At 39.1% G+C, this 17,138-nt stretch overlaps 1 protein-coding gene across 1 annotated transcript in view; it reads left to right on the top strand.

The window, feature by feature from the left end:
• The window catches only part of LOC133663476 (calsyntenin-2-like), a 722,813-nt gene that overhangs the window by 450,019 nt on the left and 255,656 nt on the right, over positions 1–17,138 (top strand). Inside the window, exon 4 of the mRNA XM_062067961.1 lies at positions 9,718–9,926. Coding sequence (XP_061923945.1) covers positions 9,718–9,926 — 209 coding nt within the window. The remainder of the gene's footprint in view (positions 1–9,717; positions 9,927–17,138) is intronic.

Genomic DNA, 17,138 nt, shown 5'->3' with positions numbered 1-17,138 from the left:
AGTGCCAATTATGTTTGCTCATTTTGTGCGTAAGCGAGTATTTATTTCCTGCCTGCTTTAGTGCGCAAGCAGTCAGGTCTCCTCGTTGTTGGCTGAGGTCGTGGCCAATATTCCCTCTAATTTTTCATGTGTGTGAGCAAACGCAAAAACTCCCTGAGCATTCAGTGGAGCCCATGTGAGCAACATCAGACGTGCACACTGTGGCTACACCAGCAGCACACCTGTCCCAAACCTGACTAATTAACAAGTTAAATCTCCATCCATCCATCCATTTTCTACCGCTTGTCCCTTTCGGGGTCGCGGGGGGTGCTGGAGCCTATCTCAGCTGCATTCGAGCGGAATGCGGGGTACACTCTGGACAAGTCCCCACCTCAAGGGGACCACAAGGCCAACACAGATAGACAGACAACATTCTCTTATTATTATAATCAAATGACAGCAGTCATTTCCATGAGGTTATTTTCTAATATAAGCCCACTTACAATGACAATAACAAATAATATTGTTTTTCATGAACTGTGTACGTTTGTACTTGTATTGTTTGTCTGGGTGGAGGTCCTGCTTTGGAAATAATTTGTACCCCTTTCAGACATTGCATTTAATTCCCATTAAAACATTCACATGTTGCACAATGAGATGTAAGCAGGGGATCATGTGTACAATCCTGCAACTTCCTGTTTGTAAAAAATATATTTTTATTAGTATTTATTTAATATAATAACAGCATTTCATGATTAATATTTATAAATTAAGATTCCTAATAAATGACACTAGAATAAGCACACATTTGATTGGTAAATCATCGTGTAACGACCTGGAATTACACTTTATTTGTGGTGTTGGAGCTGTCCGACTTTTTGTGTGGCTGTAAACGCATCACTGGCTAAGTGCCATATGTGCATGTGTTGGTACAAGTGAGAAAGAGCGAGCGGCTGTTGTTGATATAACAAAGTTGGTTTTGGTGTGGTTTGTACTGCAGAAAATGACCAGTTTTGCTAGATATAATTTTTTTTTACTAATGTTTTGGTGATGAGTTTATGGCCGACAATAAAGAGTTTTGCTCAGTAAAGTGATCGATGGAATTCATGTCCTCAAAGCGTCTCGACAGACGTTACAATATTTGAACAATGATGACGAAAACTGTTTTCTCTGTCGTGTCCGTGTCGTGTCGAAAATTGTTATGCGCTTATTTTTTTATTGGATTTTGTGCGTGGCATAGATTTGTCTTGCGCAGAGGATGCTTGAGCTGTGCGCAATTGCACAGGCGCGCACAGGCTGTGGCCATTTCTGTTGTTCAGCAATGTCACCAATATAACGATTCTAGAACAAATCTTACAACCTGACTTTTTACACTGTAGAATCTACAGCGACATTATTGGTCTTGCAAATTTGACCCTACTGAGAGGCGCTGTAGTTCACACGTACTACAACACGTGTGAACTTGATAGCACATGCACAGCTGAGCTGCTAAATGTGTGCAAAGTGGATCGTGTCTGTTAAGTGAGCAGAATAAGGAGCGCAATCCATTTTGCGTCTCTGTCTTCATTGATATGCAAAATATACGCTGATCATCAAAACGCCCACAATACTGGGAGGAGAAAATGCAAACATAATTATTTAGCACACTGTAGAGGTTGCCTTCTAGTGGGTTCTTCGGACCACCACACACTGCCAGGAGAGCCCGGAATTCAGGGTACAACACTGTTTTATTTTCATAAATGTGGGGAGGCTTTTGCTTTCCAGCAAAATGTATTTCTCTTTGTTCGTCTCTCTCTCTATCTCTCTGGCCCCCACTCCAACTCCAACAGCGTGTCTCATTCCGGCTGCTGCTAATAAAGGCGAAAGGTGATTAGATAACAAGGTCCACCTGGGCCATCCACTCACCTGTTGCTGTCTTCGAGGCCGGTCCTTGCACACCCCATTGCGCAGCAGGCCTGCAGGCCACGCCCCCCTCCACACACACGCAATGTGTTTCATCAACACTCATCACTGTTTTGCCTGTTTCATTTAGCACGTGTCAGGGCGTGCCAACTGACAGTTTCATACACGGCGGCAGGATCGGTGCTCGCACTGCGCAGACAGTTTCAACATATTTGGACGGTCAGAAATAAAAAAAAAACATATTAGAGCAGAACAAACGTACGGCCCGAGGGCCGGATGAGGCCCACAAACAGGATTTATTCGGCCCGCGGGATGAGTTTGCTAAGTATAAAAATTAACCTGAAATGTTTGAATGAACGAAACAGCTGTTCTAAATGTGTCCACTGGATGTTGCAATAGCAATTATTTGTATCTTTGTATATGTACAGATTAAACCACATGATGTTAGTACATCAGTCGAGGAAAATTATGAAACTACATGAATAACATCCTGTAATTTGATTTTGATGTATTTTTGTTATCTTGATTGAAAATGAACACCAATGAGTTGACTGATGAATATTATCACATAATTTATCCAGAAAATATAAATAACGACAAATGATTAACCGCAACATGTAAGTGTAAAAAAAAAAAAACAACAACATTATGATTTGTACATTTTCAGAATGTTGTTGTTCTATTTTTAAACAAAGAAAACAATCGGAAGTTGTCTTTGTTTTTAAGTTATCGTGCCGTGATTTTACCAGTCCGGCCCACTTGGGAGTAGATTTTTTCTCCATGTGGCCCCCGATCTAAAATGAGTTTGACGCCCCTGCACTAGACATATTGTCTATTCAGCAATAATTGTATAGCTTCATTCAAACGAATTCAATTGATGCATTTTGGTGTCATTTAATATATTTTAATCACATTATTTGTTTATTTCATATAGAATATGCGTCTTATATGAAAAAAACATCTTTAAGTAAGCATTTTTTGTGTCTTGAGCAGGAGTAAGCGCAACCTCGCTCCAATGAGCCATCTTTGGCGCAAAAAAAAATAACAATGTCATTGTGCAGGACCGTGATTAAAATGCCCATAAAGAGTGGTAGATGCATGTTTGAAAACATAGCAAAAACATGATAACATGATTATAACATTAAGCTCAGATTCTTCCTACTCCTTTTCGGATGTGCTGTAATGAAACAACCGAAAATATGTGATGAATTACATTGTAAGTACATTGTGCATGTTCGAAATAAACTGAAACTGAACTGAACTGAAACTGAAACTGAATGTGCAGTAAATGGGTGTGTCTGTGGTGATGCCCCATATAGTACACGCAAAATCCTCATTTAAATAAGGCGGTTTTGCACTACTTTGCAATTGCACACGCAATGTTAGTAAGTCGCACGCCACAAGCACACTAATAGTACATGCTATTTTATAGATTGCACGCACTGTTTAGATCTTAGTAAATCAGGCCATACATTATGAATTGTGGTGGCGTACGTGAGCTCGCAGGCGCTTGTTGCTACGAAATCATCTTTTTTTTCCACAAACAAAGCCATTGGATTATGTTTGAAAAATAAATAAAAAACTTTATTTACACAAACGAAACACAATAAATATATCGTGGTACTCTGCTGAATAAATTAATGTATGTGACTACCAAAATACATACAAAATAAAAAATGACTCCATACTGGACTTTTAGAAAAAACGTAAGGTGATCAAACTTTTATAATCAAAGATAGGTGCATGTACTTCACATTAAAATTAAAGGTAAGACTCCTAGTTTTTTAATTGTATAAAAGTAAAAAATGTGACTAAGAAGTATGTAATAAAATGTTTATGAAAGTGAATTAGTCTCTTCTTTTTCTTACTCTTTTAATGAGCAGCCTATTAAAAGTAATGACAGCATATGAAATTACATTTCTTTAAAAACTCTAAAGTGCTTCACCTGTTTTGACCCTCACCACACGTCACCGGCGTACAAATCTAAATGTGAGGTCTTAAGTGCATTAGTGGAGTGAATTGTATTTATATAGCGCTTGTCTCTCGTGACTCAAAGCGCTTTACATAATGAAACCCAATATCTAAGTTACATTTTTAAAACAGTGTGGGTGGCACTGGGAGCAGGCGGGTAAAGTGTCTTGCCCAAGGACACAACGGCAGTGAGTCAGTGACCAGGTACCAAACCTGGAACCCACAAATTGCTGGCACGGCCACTCTACCAACCGAGCTATACCGCCCCGTTATTTTCGTCTTAAGAGGCGAAATTAACCATTTTGTTGTTTTTTGTGTTTACTTTAGTGACTTGCTTGAAAATATTTTTAGTTCTATAATCAATTACATCTAAAAGCCAAAGAAACAGGAATATCCCTTCAGCATACAATAACTGACAAGGTGGTGTAGCCAAAGAAAATGTCACCTGCACTAAGCTGGCGGATCCAACAAGCATGTTTGTGACGACACAGGCTGATTCTCAACCAAAAACAAAGTCCTAACTAATGCAGATAGCAGACTATTATCGCCTCCAATATTTGGCATTTTGACGTATACATCGGCCTTCTTTTATCGGTATCCGCTGATGTATATATATGTTTTTTACAACTTCAACAGAAATACATCAGCTAATATATACACTTATGATACCAGTATTTAGTTTTACAAAAATACTAAGATTGTTGAGAGTAAGTTTGATTGATTGATTGATTGATTGATTGAGACTTTTATTAGTAGGTTGCACAGTGAAGTACATATTCCGTACAATTGACCACTAAATGGTATCACCCGAATAAGTTTTTCAACTTGTTTAAGTCGGGGTCCACTTAAATTAATTCATGATACGTTAGTTAGTTAAGTTAGTAGTAACAACTAGTGCTTCTTACCATGAATTGATTAACGTGGACCCCGACTTGAACAAGTTGAAAAACGTATTCGGGTGCTACCATTTAGTGGTCAATTGTACGGAAATGTACTGTACTGTGCAATCTACTAATAAAAGTCTCAATCAATCAATTCCGTTAAGCTGGGATCTCTCTCTCTCTCATTGGAGTGCTGATTCTTTATTTTTTGGCGGGGAATTCCAGTTTTTGTCCTTCTTTCCTGACATTCTTTCCTTCCTGCTGTCCTTCTTTCACAGTTGTGTGTGTTTTTGCTACTTCAGCGATCCCAACAATCGCAACTCGGGTTCATTAAAGAGCGCCACAATATTTTTATGTTCCATGGTTCAATCAAATTACTACAAGACAGAGATGGATGGACATGAAGATGACAGAAAATATACTTATGCAACAAATCCTCACTGTGTGTAAATTGACAAATAGGAGAAATATATATTTTGTAAAGAAGAGTTAATTTCTGTAACATTGAGGAAGACGTTGTCAGCCATCTTGAAAAATGCCTCACCTATAAGCTACACCAGGGGTGGGCAATTCATTTTTACCGGGGGCCGCATAAGCAACCCAAGCACTACTGGAGGGCCACACCGACAATATTTCAATAAAATTTTGCCCAACATTATTTTTGATATATTGTAAGATAAATAATAATAATAATAATAATAATTATTATTATTATTATTATTATGATAATAATGAATAATAATAATAATAATTTCATTTAACCTAACTTAACTTTATACAAAAGCAGATTGCTTTTGATGGTTTTATTTTTAACACTGTCTTACACAACACTTCCTGATGTATAATACAATGCAAAAATGTCCATTTCTGTACAGGGTTAATTTCTGTCACTTTATCCTGCATTATCCAACATTTTTCCCCATCAGATTTGGACAACCATCTGTTGTTAAAAATCGTTTTTAATCATATTTATTTTATATTGTTTTTTATAATGGTTTTATATGTAATTATTTTTTGTTGTTTTTAGTACCAGTAGGGTGGAAAAACAAGTTGCCTCTATTTTGAAGCTAGTATTTCATTTATCACACCAAAAGACTTAAAACGTTTGCAAGTAAATAGATATGATCAAAATAGTATCAATCTCACGGAGATTCCTGAGCCATTTTGAGAGATAATGACAAAGCCAGTCATGTGATCTGTGATGCCGACCGACATGACCCTCACATAATTCCATTCAGATCAAGAATCAATCGCAATCCTCACGAAGGGTCAAAAAAAAAAGTTGCCGCAACTAGCGTCTGAGGTTGTCAAAGTCAACCATCGTCGACCACATTTGTCTACTACCAAGTGAGAGATGCATGAATTATAATCCAGAATTTAATTTGACCAAGTTTGAAACAAAGCAGAAACAGCCGCCGGCTTAGTGCGGCAACAATAGCAGTGTTAGCTAGAATTAGCTAACGGCTATCAATGCGTCGCTAAAATAGCCTGTCTGCGTTACCGCTTATAATAATAATATTACTCATATTTGGTTAATTTTCAGGTCACGACATGTAAATGGAGGATCGTTGGCTGTTTCTAGATGTTTTTAGAGGGTATAATGGGTGCAATAGAGCAGTGTTTTTCAACCTTTTCTGAGCCAAGGCACATTTTTTTCATTTAAAAAATCTCAAGGCACACTATGAGCAGAAAACATTAAAAAATTAAACTCAGCAGCCGATATTGACAATAAAAACTTGTTCTCGCAATTGTCGGATATGAATTCAAACCATAACCAACCATGCATCACTATAGCTCTTGTCTCAAAATAGGTGTACTGTCACGACATGTCACATCACGCCGTGACTTATTTGGAGTTTGTTGGTGTTTTCCTGTGTGTAGTGTTTTAGTTCTTGTCTTGCACTCCTATTTTGTTGTTGATTGTCATGTCATGTACGGATGTACTTTGTGGACGCTGTCTGCTGCTCCACACACTGTAAGTCTTTGCTGTCGTCCAGCATTCTGTTTCTGTTTACTTTGCATCCAGTTCAGTTTTAGCTTCGTTTTGCATAGCCATACCTAAGCTTCAATGTCTTTTGTTAGGGGCACTTGCCTTTTGTTTATTTTTACCTGCACCCTGCTTGCCGCTGTCATCTGCATATTGTGATCACGACAAACAATGTTCCCGACATCTACAAAGCAATTAGCTACCTGCTGCCACCTACTGGTATGGAAGAGTATTACACGGTTACTCTGCCGAGCTCTAGACAGCACAGACACTCAACAGCACATTTGCGGATTATAATTACTGGATTGCAAAAAATATTTTTAAAGATTAAAGATTAAAGTACCAATGATTGTCACACACACACTAGATGTGGTGAAATTTGTCCTCTGCATTTGACCCATCCCCTTGGGGAGCAGTGGGCAGCAGCGGCGCCGCGCCCGGGAATCATTTTGGTGATTTAACCCCCAACTCCAAACCTTTGATGCTGAGTGCCGAGCAGGGAGGTAATGGGTCCCATTTTTATAGTCTTTAACCCAATTAGGTGAAATTACATAATCTCCCACAGCACACCAGACAGTATCTCACGGCACACTAGTGTGCCGCGGCACAGTGGTTGAAAAACTCTGCAATATAGGACCCTCGATCTGTTGACTCAATTGTTAGCTATTTATTTACGATTTTGAAATGCATAAAGAAAAGCCAAACATATGTGTTATCGTTTTACATAAGGATTGTGAATGATAAACAGCACATCTCTTTCCGTTGTTTGCATATTTTTAGTATGACTGATTTGATAATATGGTCAGAGTGCAGAAGCGTTACTACAGCGATGTAGAATCTACAAAATATGCCGAAGATATTCGGAGCTGAATATTTAAAATGGTCGACTGAATTTGTGGCATTTTGTGATGTTTAGCTGGTATTTTCACATACTTTGCGAAATGTAAAAACAATTGGATATGTTTTAATATCCATTTCTCTGTTCTCAATTGTTGATGACTGATGAACAAACCTATATATAATAATAATAATAATGATAATAATAACAATAATAAGAATAATAATAATGATAATAATAATAATAATAATAATAATAATTATTATTATTATTATTATTATTAATAATGATAATAGTTTCAGCATTCTGGGGATATAAGATGTAGGTTATCTGTTAGGAATATTACCATCTGTATTTAAACTTGATTCATGTTGATTATGCCTGCAGCACAATGCCAAAAAAAGAAAGGATACAGAAAAGGAAGGAGAAGGAGCGCCAGGAAGCAGCTAAGGGTAGCAGACCTCTTAATGCATGGCTAAAACCAAGTACTAGCACCAGAATTCAAGAAAGACCACAGACCTCAGAAAGTGTCACACCTGAGAGAGAGGCAGAGACCTTAGAAGCAACATCTGAGAGAGAGGAGGAGGAGAGTGTAGAAGCAACACCTGAGAGAAAAGAGTTGGCTACTGATTGTGCACTGATTTCACATCATTTCATAGAAGCCCTGAATTTACATTGAGGAGCATATTTGGGTATGGGTGGCCTCCATCCTACAGCCCTCTACTGGCCCCTGGTCCGTATTTTTGGCCCTGTGTTGCGTTTCAGTTGTTTAGTCTGAGCATTAAGTGAGAAAGACCATAAGTTACAACTTGATGGTGTTTTCATCAAGTTAAGGGAAGAAGGACAGATTTTCACATTGAAGTTTTTTCCATTTGGGTATTTATTTTTGTATTTTTTTTCAAAGTTCATGTTGCACTGTTCAATGTCCAATATTAAAGTGATTATCTTTAACAATAAATATCCTAATAATAAACCAGTGTTTTGTTGCTTTTCATGTCTTCCAAGCCTATGATAATGTAAATTAACTCATTATGACAATCATTTGTTGACACAAAAGAAATGTCAATCACTTTTACCTACAAAGGACACACAGCTAAGTATAGTTAGCTTCCTATTAGCAAATTTAATTTTACATTAATTTCCATATTGTGTAAAGGACCAAAAAAAATGTCCTGCCCTTTTCTGACTTTGAGCCCCTGCCCCTCTATAATCATGTGCACGTCCCTGATCTGATAGTATATATCTGTATCATGAATCAATTTAAGTAGACCCCGACTTAAAGAAGTTGAAAAACTTATTCGGGTGTTACCATTTAGTGGTCAATTGTACGGAATATGTACTTCACTGTGCAACCTACTAATAAAAGTCTCAATCAATCAAAATGCATACAATGAAGCCCAATTAAGCATATGAAGTCAACTTGTTTTTCCACTCTACTGGTACTTTAAATCCATAAACTGCTATAAAATTGATTAGCTTGCAAGTTATTGTGACATAGTAAAATCCCAAATGTTATACATTTTTTTGTCAGATTTCCATATTTTGAAATGCAAATGTTGACACTCCTCTTTGACACACGTAATAAAGGTATTTTTTATGTCCCCTGATGTTTTTTTGGTGCTAAATTAACCACAACATTAGCGCCGCATAAAACATTATGCGGCGCTGTCATTTCCTGAAAAAAAATTGTTAAAAAAACAAATTCAATCCTTGTCCAGCTGTTTACTGATGTATACTATTCATGTTTAGTTAATTTTTTTTTTTTTCTTCAAACAAATACTTGAATAAATAAATAAACACTGTAAGATGCCTTCTGTGAGAGAAGGGCTTGTGTGAAGAAATTAGGACACCCGTAAATACACTCGCTGCACAGGCCATTAATGCCCAAAGCTTCAATTATTTGGCCTGGTGATTAGGCAAAATGCCAAAAGAGGATCACAACTCCTGTAATCCCATGTATTAATTTTAATACATTGTGTTTTTGTCAAGCCTTTTACTGGTTAGTGCCGGGGGGGAAAAAAATCTGGCACAATATTCTACATGAGCCCTTCTTAAGAATGTGGCCCTTTGCACCAATAAAAACAACCTGAATCCCACTACATCATATTTATATGCAAATGACTCCTCTCATTTTCATATGCTTCGACTACTCTGTGCAGGGCAGTGGTCCATATTCAGGTCAACGATGTGAACGAGTTTGCTCCGGTGTTCCGGGAGCCCCAGTACCAAGCTGCAGTGACAGAGGGCAAGATTTATGACAGCATCCTACAAGTGGAGGCCACTGACCAGGACTGTTCCCCTCAATACAGCCAGATCTGTAACTACCAGATCACCGCTACCAACACACCGTTTGCTATAGACCGCAACGGTAAGTACTTGACGAGAACACTGGCTCCACATCTGTTGTTTCAGCATCCATTCTTTACTATCACATGTACGCTTACCGTACTTTCTGGACTATAAGGCGCACTGAAAGTCATTTTTTTCTCCTCAAAACGCGACAGTGCGTTTTATAACTCGATGCGCCTAATGTAAGGAATAAGTTTGGTTGTGCTTACCCACCTCAAAGCAATTTTATTTCGTACATGGTGTAATGATAATTATGACCACTAGATGGCTGTCAAACATAAGAGATGAGTGTCGGCTGCACCTTTTGATGTGTTTCAACATACAAGTTTTATTATGGTGTGTGTATAAGGTAAGACATATTATCTGGCGTTTTGTTTCGCAATATTATTCAAAAGCAACTTTTCTAACCTTCTGGTACCTGCTGATCTGTATTTGGGATCTGCATAAATCCTGAAAAATTGCTTGCGTCCGTCTTTGTAGTCCGTGCCGACGACGTAGTCGATAAGTTATAGTTGTTATGGGACATTCATCCTCAGTTGTTGCCATTTCTCATATAAAGTAGCATAAAGTTCTTATACTTATATCTGTCAGTAAACTCGCCATGAAAGCGCTAAAACATACCGGTTTAGTGAGTTTACATTATTCACCCAAGGAACTTTAGTTATTAGAGTTCCGGTCGAACGGTTTTTCCCGGGACACATTTCCGGTGTTGTTGTTTCCGGATGAGGAGATGCTGCTACGTTATTGATTGAAGTAAAGTCTGAATGTCATTAAAACAGTTAGCTCCATTTTTTGACACTTCTTCCACTCCCGTCCTTGCACGCTACACCGCTACAACAAAAATGACGGAGAAAAGACGTTGTCGAAAGTGAGCCACGTAAATAAGACCGCCCACAAAACGGCGCATCCTGAAGCGACTGTCAGAAAGCGGCTTGAAGATGATCTGTAAAACATAATCTATGCAACAATTTCACCAAAGAACAATCATTATGTAGACCACAAGGAAATGTTTTCCATTTAGAAAAAAAATAAATAATAATATGACTTCTTTAATGCACCCTATAATCCGGTGCGCCTTATATATGAAAAAAGATAAAAAATAGACCATTCATCGGCGGTGCGCCCTATGGTCCGAAAAATACGGTACTTATTTTTGGGATTACCTTGAAATCCAAATATTTAGATGTGTTTTTCTATGCTATACTGCACTTGCTCTTGATTATTTGCACTTTACATCTCCGGGGTTACACACCCGCAGATACCGACTATACAAGCAAAAGGTAAGGAAGGCTACTCGCCTAAACAAAAATGGAAATTGCGAGCCTGCCATTTTGGGAACATGTGGCAGTGGCTGACTTTGCGACGACTTCTCAATACAATGGCCAAATTATTGGGGATGTGAATATCCATGTCGTGTCAATGTAGTGTACAGTTGGAGCATACCTGCAGACATGTAACAATGTAGGAGTTGGCCTTTATATTATTAGAGAACATTTTCTAGCATCTAGATATGTTCAGAATCCGAATCAGAAATACTTTATTAATCCCCGAGGGGAAATTAAGATTTTCAGCACAATCCCATTCAAGAGCAGACAAACATTACAGGGAGACAGAACAGGATCGCTGACAGGTCTGCCAACTTCCAGCGCCCCTTACAAAAAAAGGTGAGAAACAGGTAAACATTGGAGAGGGATAGGGGGGGTCGTTTAGGAAAAAAAAAAAAATCAGTCTAAGCCTAGGCCCTGGAGAGGGGGTCCAGACTGAGGCCAAGAAAAAAAACTCATAGCCATAGCACACATAAGCATGTGTGTAAGAGGGATCAAACATCAAAGAACACAAAGGACATTAAATACATTAAAAGAGCAGAGCTGATGCAACCAGCCACTTCTACACACAGCCACAAAAGTAAAACAACAACAAAAAAAAACATATACACTGTGGTGGCCTCTGTGGCGTTCCACGCCATCGTCTGCTGGGGTGGGGGGAGCATGGCCAGAGAGGAGCAGACCCAACAAAGCAACCAAAAGAGCCGACTCCACCCTCGGCCGCCCACCAACTCTCGGCCAGTGTCCAGTCCGCATGGCTGAGCGAGGATACGTCCAAGGAGACCGAGGTGTCTGATAGATGCTCATTCAGCCAAGACACTGTGAAGCATGTCCGTCCCGGCGCTCAGCGCTAGCTCCGCAGCCCTGTCTCTTCATCCGCATCTCCTCCAGTTTCTCCAAACGGACTCTGGTGTGGCAGAGACCCAGCAGCTGGTCTCCATGGCCAAAAGGCTCCCGGGAGGAAGATCCAGAAGTTCACAAAAAAGCACCGCAGAAGTCACGAAAGTGCCACCCCTTGTCACACAGTACCAAAGGGTCCCGAACCAAAAGGCAAAACAAAAACCCCACATGAGAACAAGAGGGAAACATCAGGAACACAAAAGGTTGTTCAGTACATTGATTTTACTTGAGTTGTCACTTTAACTTTTTGAGTGTGACTGGTGACAGATATTTAGCCAACCAGAATACCCACAGAACACACATTTGACCCCCATCAAATCTGACGCTTTTGATTTTTACAACGGTATACCAAAATTACATTGACTGTTGTAAGTCTAGCATTTGAAATGATTTTGTGTGTGTAATCCTCACTCTCTGAGGAGTTGTCCTGGACAACAAGCTGCCTGCAAGCCTGTTGGCTTTCAGCTCATTGGCTAGCACCGCTTGAATACTCAATCAGTGGGGATTCGTGGACTCTGTTTCAAGTCCAGTGCGTGCATGTCTGGGCTGTGTTAGTTTGGTGCCGTGACCCGGATTGAGAGCGAGTTTTGGGGGGTTGAGCGTAATGGATGCCAGCTATTGTGGCATAAACATGACATTTGACATTCTGCCAAACAAACAAGTTTGACAGCCCAGGCTTTTAGTTTGTTCCTTAGAGCTCTTGTCTCTCAATCTGCTGACTCTAATCCACTCTCCTGGCAGTGTGAAGGTTCTAAGGATCAGTGGCGTATATCACCTTCACCAGGAGGTTGTGTATAAGATGGGGTTAGTCAAGTTTGTTCAAAAAGTTATGGAGATATTTTGTGTCATTTTCCTTCTACGCTATAGCAGCTTCCAAGGGAATCCATTCAATTGTTTTTAACTCCGCTATAGAACAAACGCAACCAAGTACTGACACTAGTGACAAAGTGTGAACCCTCTAGCAACCTGTTTGGAAGTGACAAAACAAACACACACAACCAAGTAGTTTTCATTTATTTTAGGCTTCATAGGTTATTTTGTTTATGTTGGTTAGCAACATTGCTCAAAAAGTTATGGGCAGATTTTGATTACATTTTCAGGAAATTACAGAAATGGGATCAGGTATTGGTGATTTTATTTTGTGGATAATCCGAACCACAGTCCGGATCAGTGTTGCCAATTTAGGGACTAAATCTGAATACTTTCCAACTCCTCTTAGTGATTTTTTCTACTAAATAGCGACACATTTGGCGATTTTTTCCGATGTTTTTTTAGTGCAGTGAATAACTTCAACAAGCAGCGGGTGGTGCCGTGAGTCCCTTCTCACAGGCGGGTAGATTTTTTCCATCTTGGTTTACAGAGCGAGATCAAAATGTAAATGTTTATTTACTGTCAAACTAAAAATTAAATCACTGCAATGTCCCAATCTATTGTTCATGTTAATGAGCCAGTCAATAGATGTGTTTCAAATGTGAATGGTACAACCGTTCAGTCTAATATTTAAAAATGCAGAACAAAATTGGTTTAAATTTGAGGAAACTAAGAACTAAGTTATTAGTTAGAATTTTTAATCACACTTAGCATTTTTAAAATCCCTTTTTATTCCTCCCACAACATTCTTTCTCTCTCCTACAGTTTGCATTGCAATCAATGATGCAAATAAGGCGATTACGTCATTTAGGGAATTTTAGGTCAGCTAATATCTACCATAGTTCGCGGACTATAGAGCGCACCGGTTAATAAGTCGCACCCACAAATTTTGGAAAACATGTTTTCCATATATTAGCCGCTACGGACTATAAGCAGCAGATATTTACAGTGTGAAATGAGGTATTTACACAGAAAGATTTTTGGGGAAAGATTTGTCTACTGTTTCCAAACGAATAGAAGTCATCGTCATGGACCCACTAGCTGCGAAAGCTCAACAGACTCAGTAACTCCACGGTGACCTTTTAGTGAATTTACTGAGGAATTTCTGAAACTGAAACAATACAAAAGAATGCCATTGTAGGTTAACAATACTAACACAGACACTCATCATAGTGTTGGCATATTAGCTAATGCTAACGACGCTAGCTTGATTACATTACAATTAGAGATGTCCGATAATATCGGCCTGCCGATATTATCGGCCGATAAATGCTTTAAAATGTAATATCGGAAATTTTCGGTATCTGTTTTTTTATTATCGGTATCGTTGTTTTGTTTTTTTTGTTTTTTTTTGTTTTTTTTTATTAAATCAACATAAAAAACACAAGATACACTTACAATTAGTGCACCAACCCAAAAAACCTCCCTCCCCCATTTACACTCATTCACACTCATTCACACAAAAGGGTTCTTTCTGTTATTAATATTATGGTTCCTACATTATATATCAATATATATCAATACAGTCTGCAAGGGATACAGTCCGTAAGCACACATGATTGTGCGTGCTGCTGGTCCACTAATAGTACTAACCTTTAACAGTTAATTTTACTCATTTTCATTAATTACTAGTTTCTATGTAACTGTTTTTATGTTGTTTTACTTTCTTTTTTATTCAAGAATTTTTTTTAAATGTATTTATCCTATTTTATTTTATTATTATTTTTAAAAAGGACCTTATCTTCGCCATACCTGGTTGTCCAAATTAGGCATAACAATGTGTTAATTCCACGACTGTATATATCGGTATCGGTTGATATCGGTATCGGTAATTAAAGAGTTGGACAATATCGGAATATCGGATATCGGCAAAAATCCATTATCGGACATCCCTAATTACAATAGCAGGTACAAATATGCATGAAAACTATCAAGCATGTGGCGGTTTAGTAAGTATGAACAGTTTTATATATAATGTAAAACTTACAGACGTTGCTTGAAGCGATGAACGAAGAATCTATACAAGTAAAAACGCTACGGACAGCTAGAGGACTATGCGTTCACCCCACAGCATCTGCAGTGAGCGGGTTTGTCCAAAAGATGGCGCCATTGCACAAACAATAAAACACCTTTTTAGTGTCTCTGCCTGTATTAAATGAAAACAATTTGTTGAACATAAAACATTATGGCCACTAGCAAAGAAAAAATCCATAAATTTGCCACACAGTTTTATAAGCCGCAGGGTTCAGAGCAAAGGAAAAAGTATTGACTGTACTTTCCTTACTGAGTAGATGGTAACACTGTTGTTTTTTCAAGTATTTTTTACTTGGTGGAGGAGGTTGGTGCTCTCTGGGTGCTTTTTAGTTTCATTATTGATTTCGGGTGTTGCTGCATTTGCTGTTGTGCTGCTATAAAACGTTGCAATGTTCAAGTCATGATCCAAACTGTGCAGTTAATGATGCAGGAGGAGGCTGCATTCAGAGTGCTCTTTTCTGTCTCCATTTCAGGAGGTCTTGGTCAGCCATTGACTGTTGAGGAAAGACTGAGAGCGCTTGAAGTAAAAAGCACCTCAGGCAAAGAGGATGAGGGTGGAGGGAAGATAATGGTTGTGCCAGCCAAAGCAATCAGGATCGACTTTGGTGTGGATTGAATAAGAACAGTTCCTAAAATGTCCCGTGCATTTTCTTTTGTCCATGGATACCGACAACAAAAATCTAGGATACTATGTCTACCTTTACACTGAGGCGCCTAAATCTGAGTTTTTAAAAAATTAGATTTTTTTCCAGCTGACTGGTTTGACCGCAAGAAAATTGTGACCTTTATCAGACTCCAGTATAAACCCGCATAGACCCCAATGTGGTCCCAATGTTGCCTCGACAGCACTTCCATGAGCAGTTCTATGAAATGAAAACAAAAAAAGTTGACCGAAATCTGTATATGAAAAAGGAAGTCGCTACAATAAATAACAATAAAATAAAAGTTTGGACACACCTTCTCATTCAATGCACTTTCTTTATTTTCATGACTACTTACATTGTAGATTGTCACTGAAGGCATCAAAACTATGAATGAACACATGTGGAGTTATGTACTTAACAAAAAAAGGTGAAATAACTGAAAACATGTTTTGTATTGTAGTTTCTTCAAAATAGCCACCCTTTGCTCTGATTACTGCTTTGCACACTCTTGGCATTCTCTCGATGAGCTTCAAGAGGTAGTCACCTGAAATGGTTTTCACTTCACAGGTGTCGTAGTTTTGATGCCTTCAGTGACAATCTACAATGTGTAAATAGTCATGAAAATAAAATAAATATATATATATATATATATATGCTGTAGAGGCAATACAGACATCAGCGTGGATTTAGTTAGCTTTATTTTTTAAATAAGCAAACACGCCACAGCGTCAATTCCGATTCTTCAACAATCGATATTTTTCGGAATCAAAATATATATTCACATATCACATATAGCCTATTATTTGCGAACTATTGACTAGTGATCGCCCGGAAAAGGGTGGAGTGCCATCTCCGGGTTGGGGAGGAGACCCTGCCCCCAAATGGAGGAGTTCAAGTACCTCGGAGACTTGTTCACGAGTGGGGGAAGAGTGGATCGTGAGATCGACAGGCGGATCGGTGCGGCGTCTTCAGTAATGCGGACGCTGTATCGATCCGTTGTGGTGAAGAAGGAGCTGAGCTGGATGGCAAAGCTCTCAATTTACCGGTCGATCTACGTTTCCATTCTCACCTATGGTCATGATCTTTGGGTTATGACCGAAAGGACAAGATCACGGTTACAAGCGGCCAAAATGAGTTTCCTCCACCGGGTGGCGGGGCTCTCCCTTAGAGATAGAGTGAGAAGCTCTGCCATCCGGAAGGAGCTCAAAGTAAAGCCGCTGCTCCTCCACATCGAGAGGAGCCGGATGAGGTGGTTCGGGCATCTGGTCAGGATGCCACTTGAACGGTAGGCACTACCGGTAGGAGGCCACAGGGAAGACCCAGGACACGTTGGGACGAGTATGTCTCCCGGCTGGCCTGGGAACGCCACGGGATCCCCCGGGAAGAGCTGGACGAAGTGGTTGGGGAGAGGAAAGTCTGGGCTTCCCTGCGTAGGCTGCTGCCCCCGCGACCTGACCT

Source organism: Entelurus aequoreus, linkage group LG13, assembly GCF_033978785.1.
Source record: "Entelurus aequoreus isolate RoL-2023_Sb linkage group LG13, RoL_Eaeq_v1.1, whole genome shotgun sequence".
Lineage (NCBI taxonomy): Eukaryota > Metazoa > Chordata > Actinopteri > Syngnathiformes > Syngnathidae > Entelurus > Entelurus aequoreus.
Note: the sequence above shows the minus strand (reverse complement) of the source record. Positions and strands in the feature narration are given on the sequence as shown.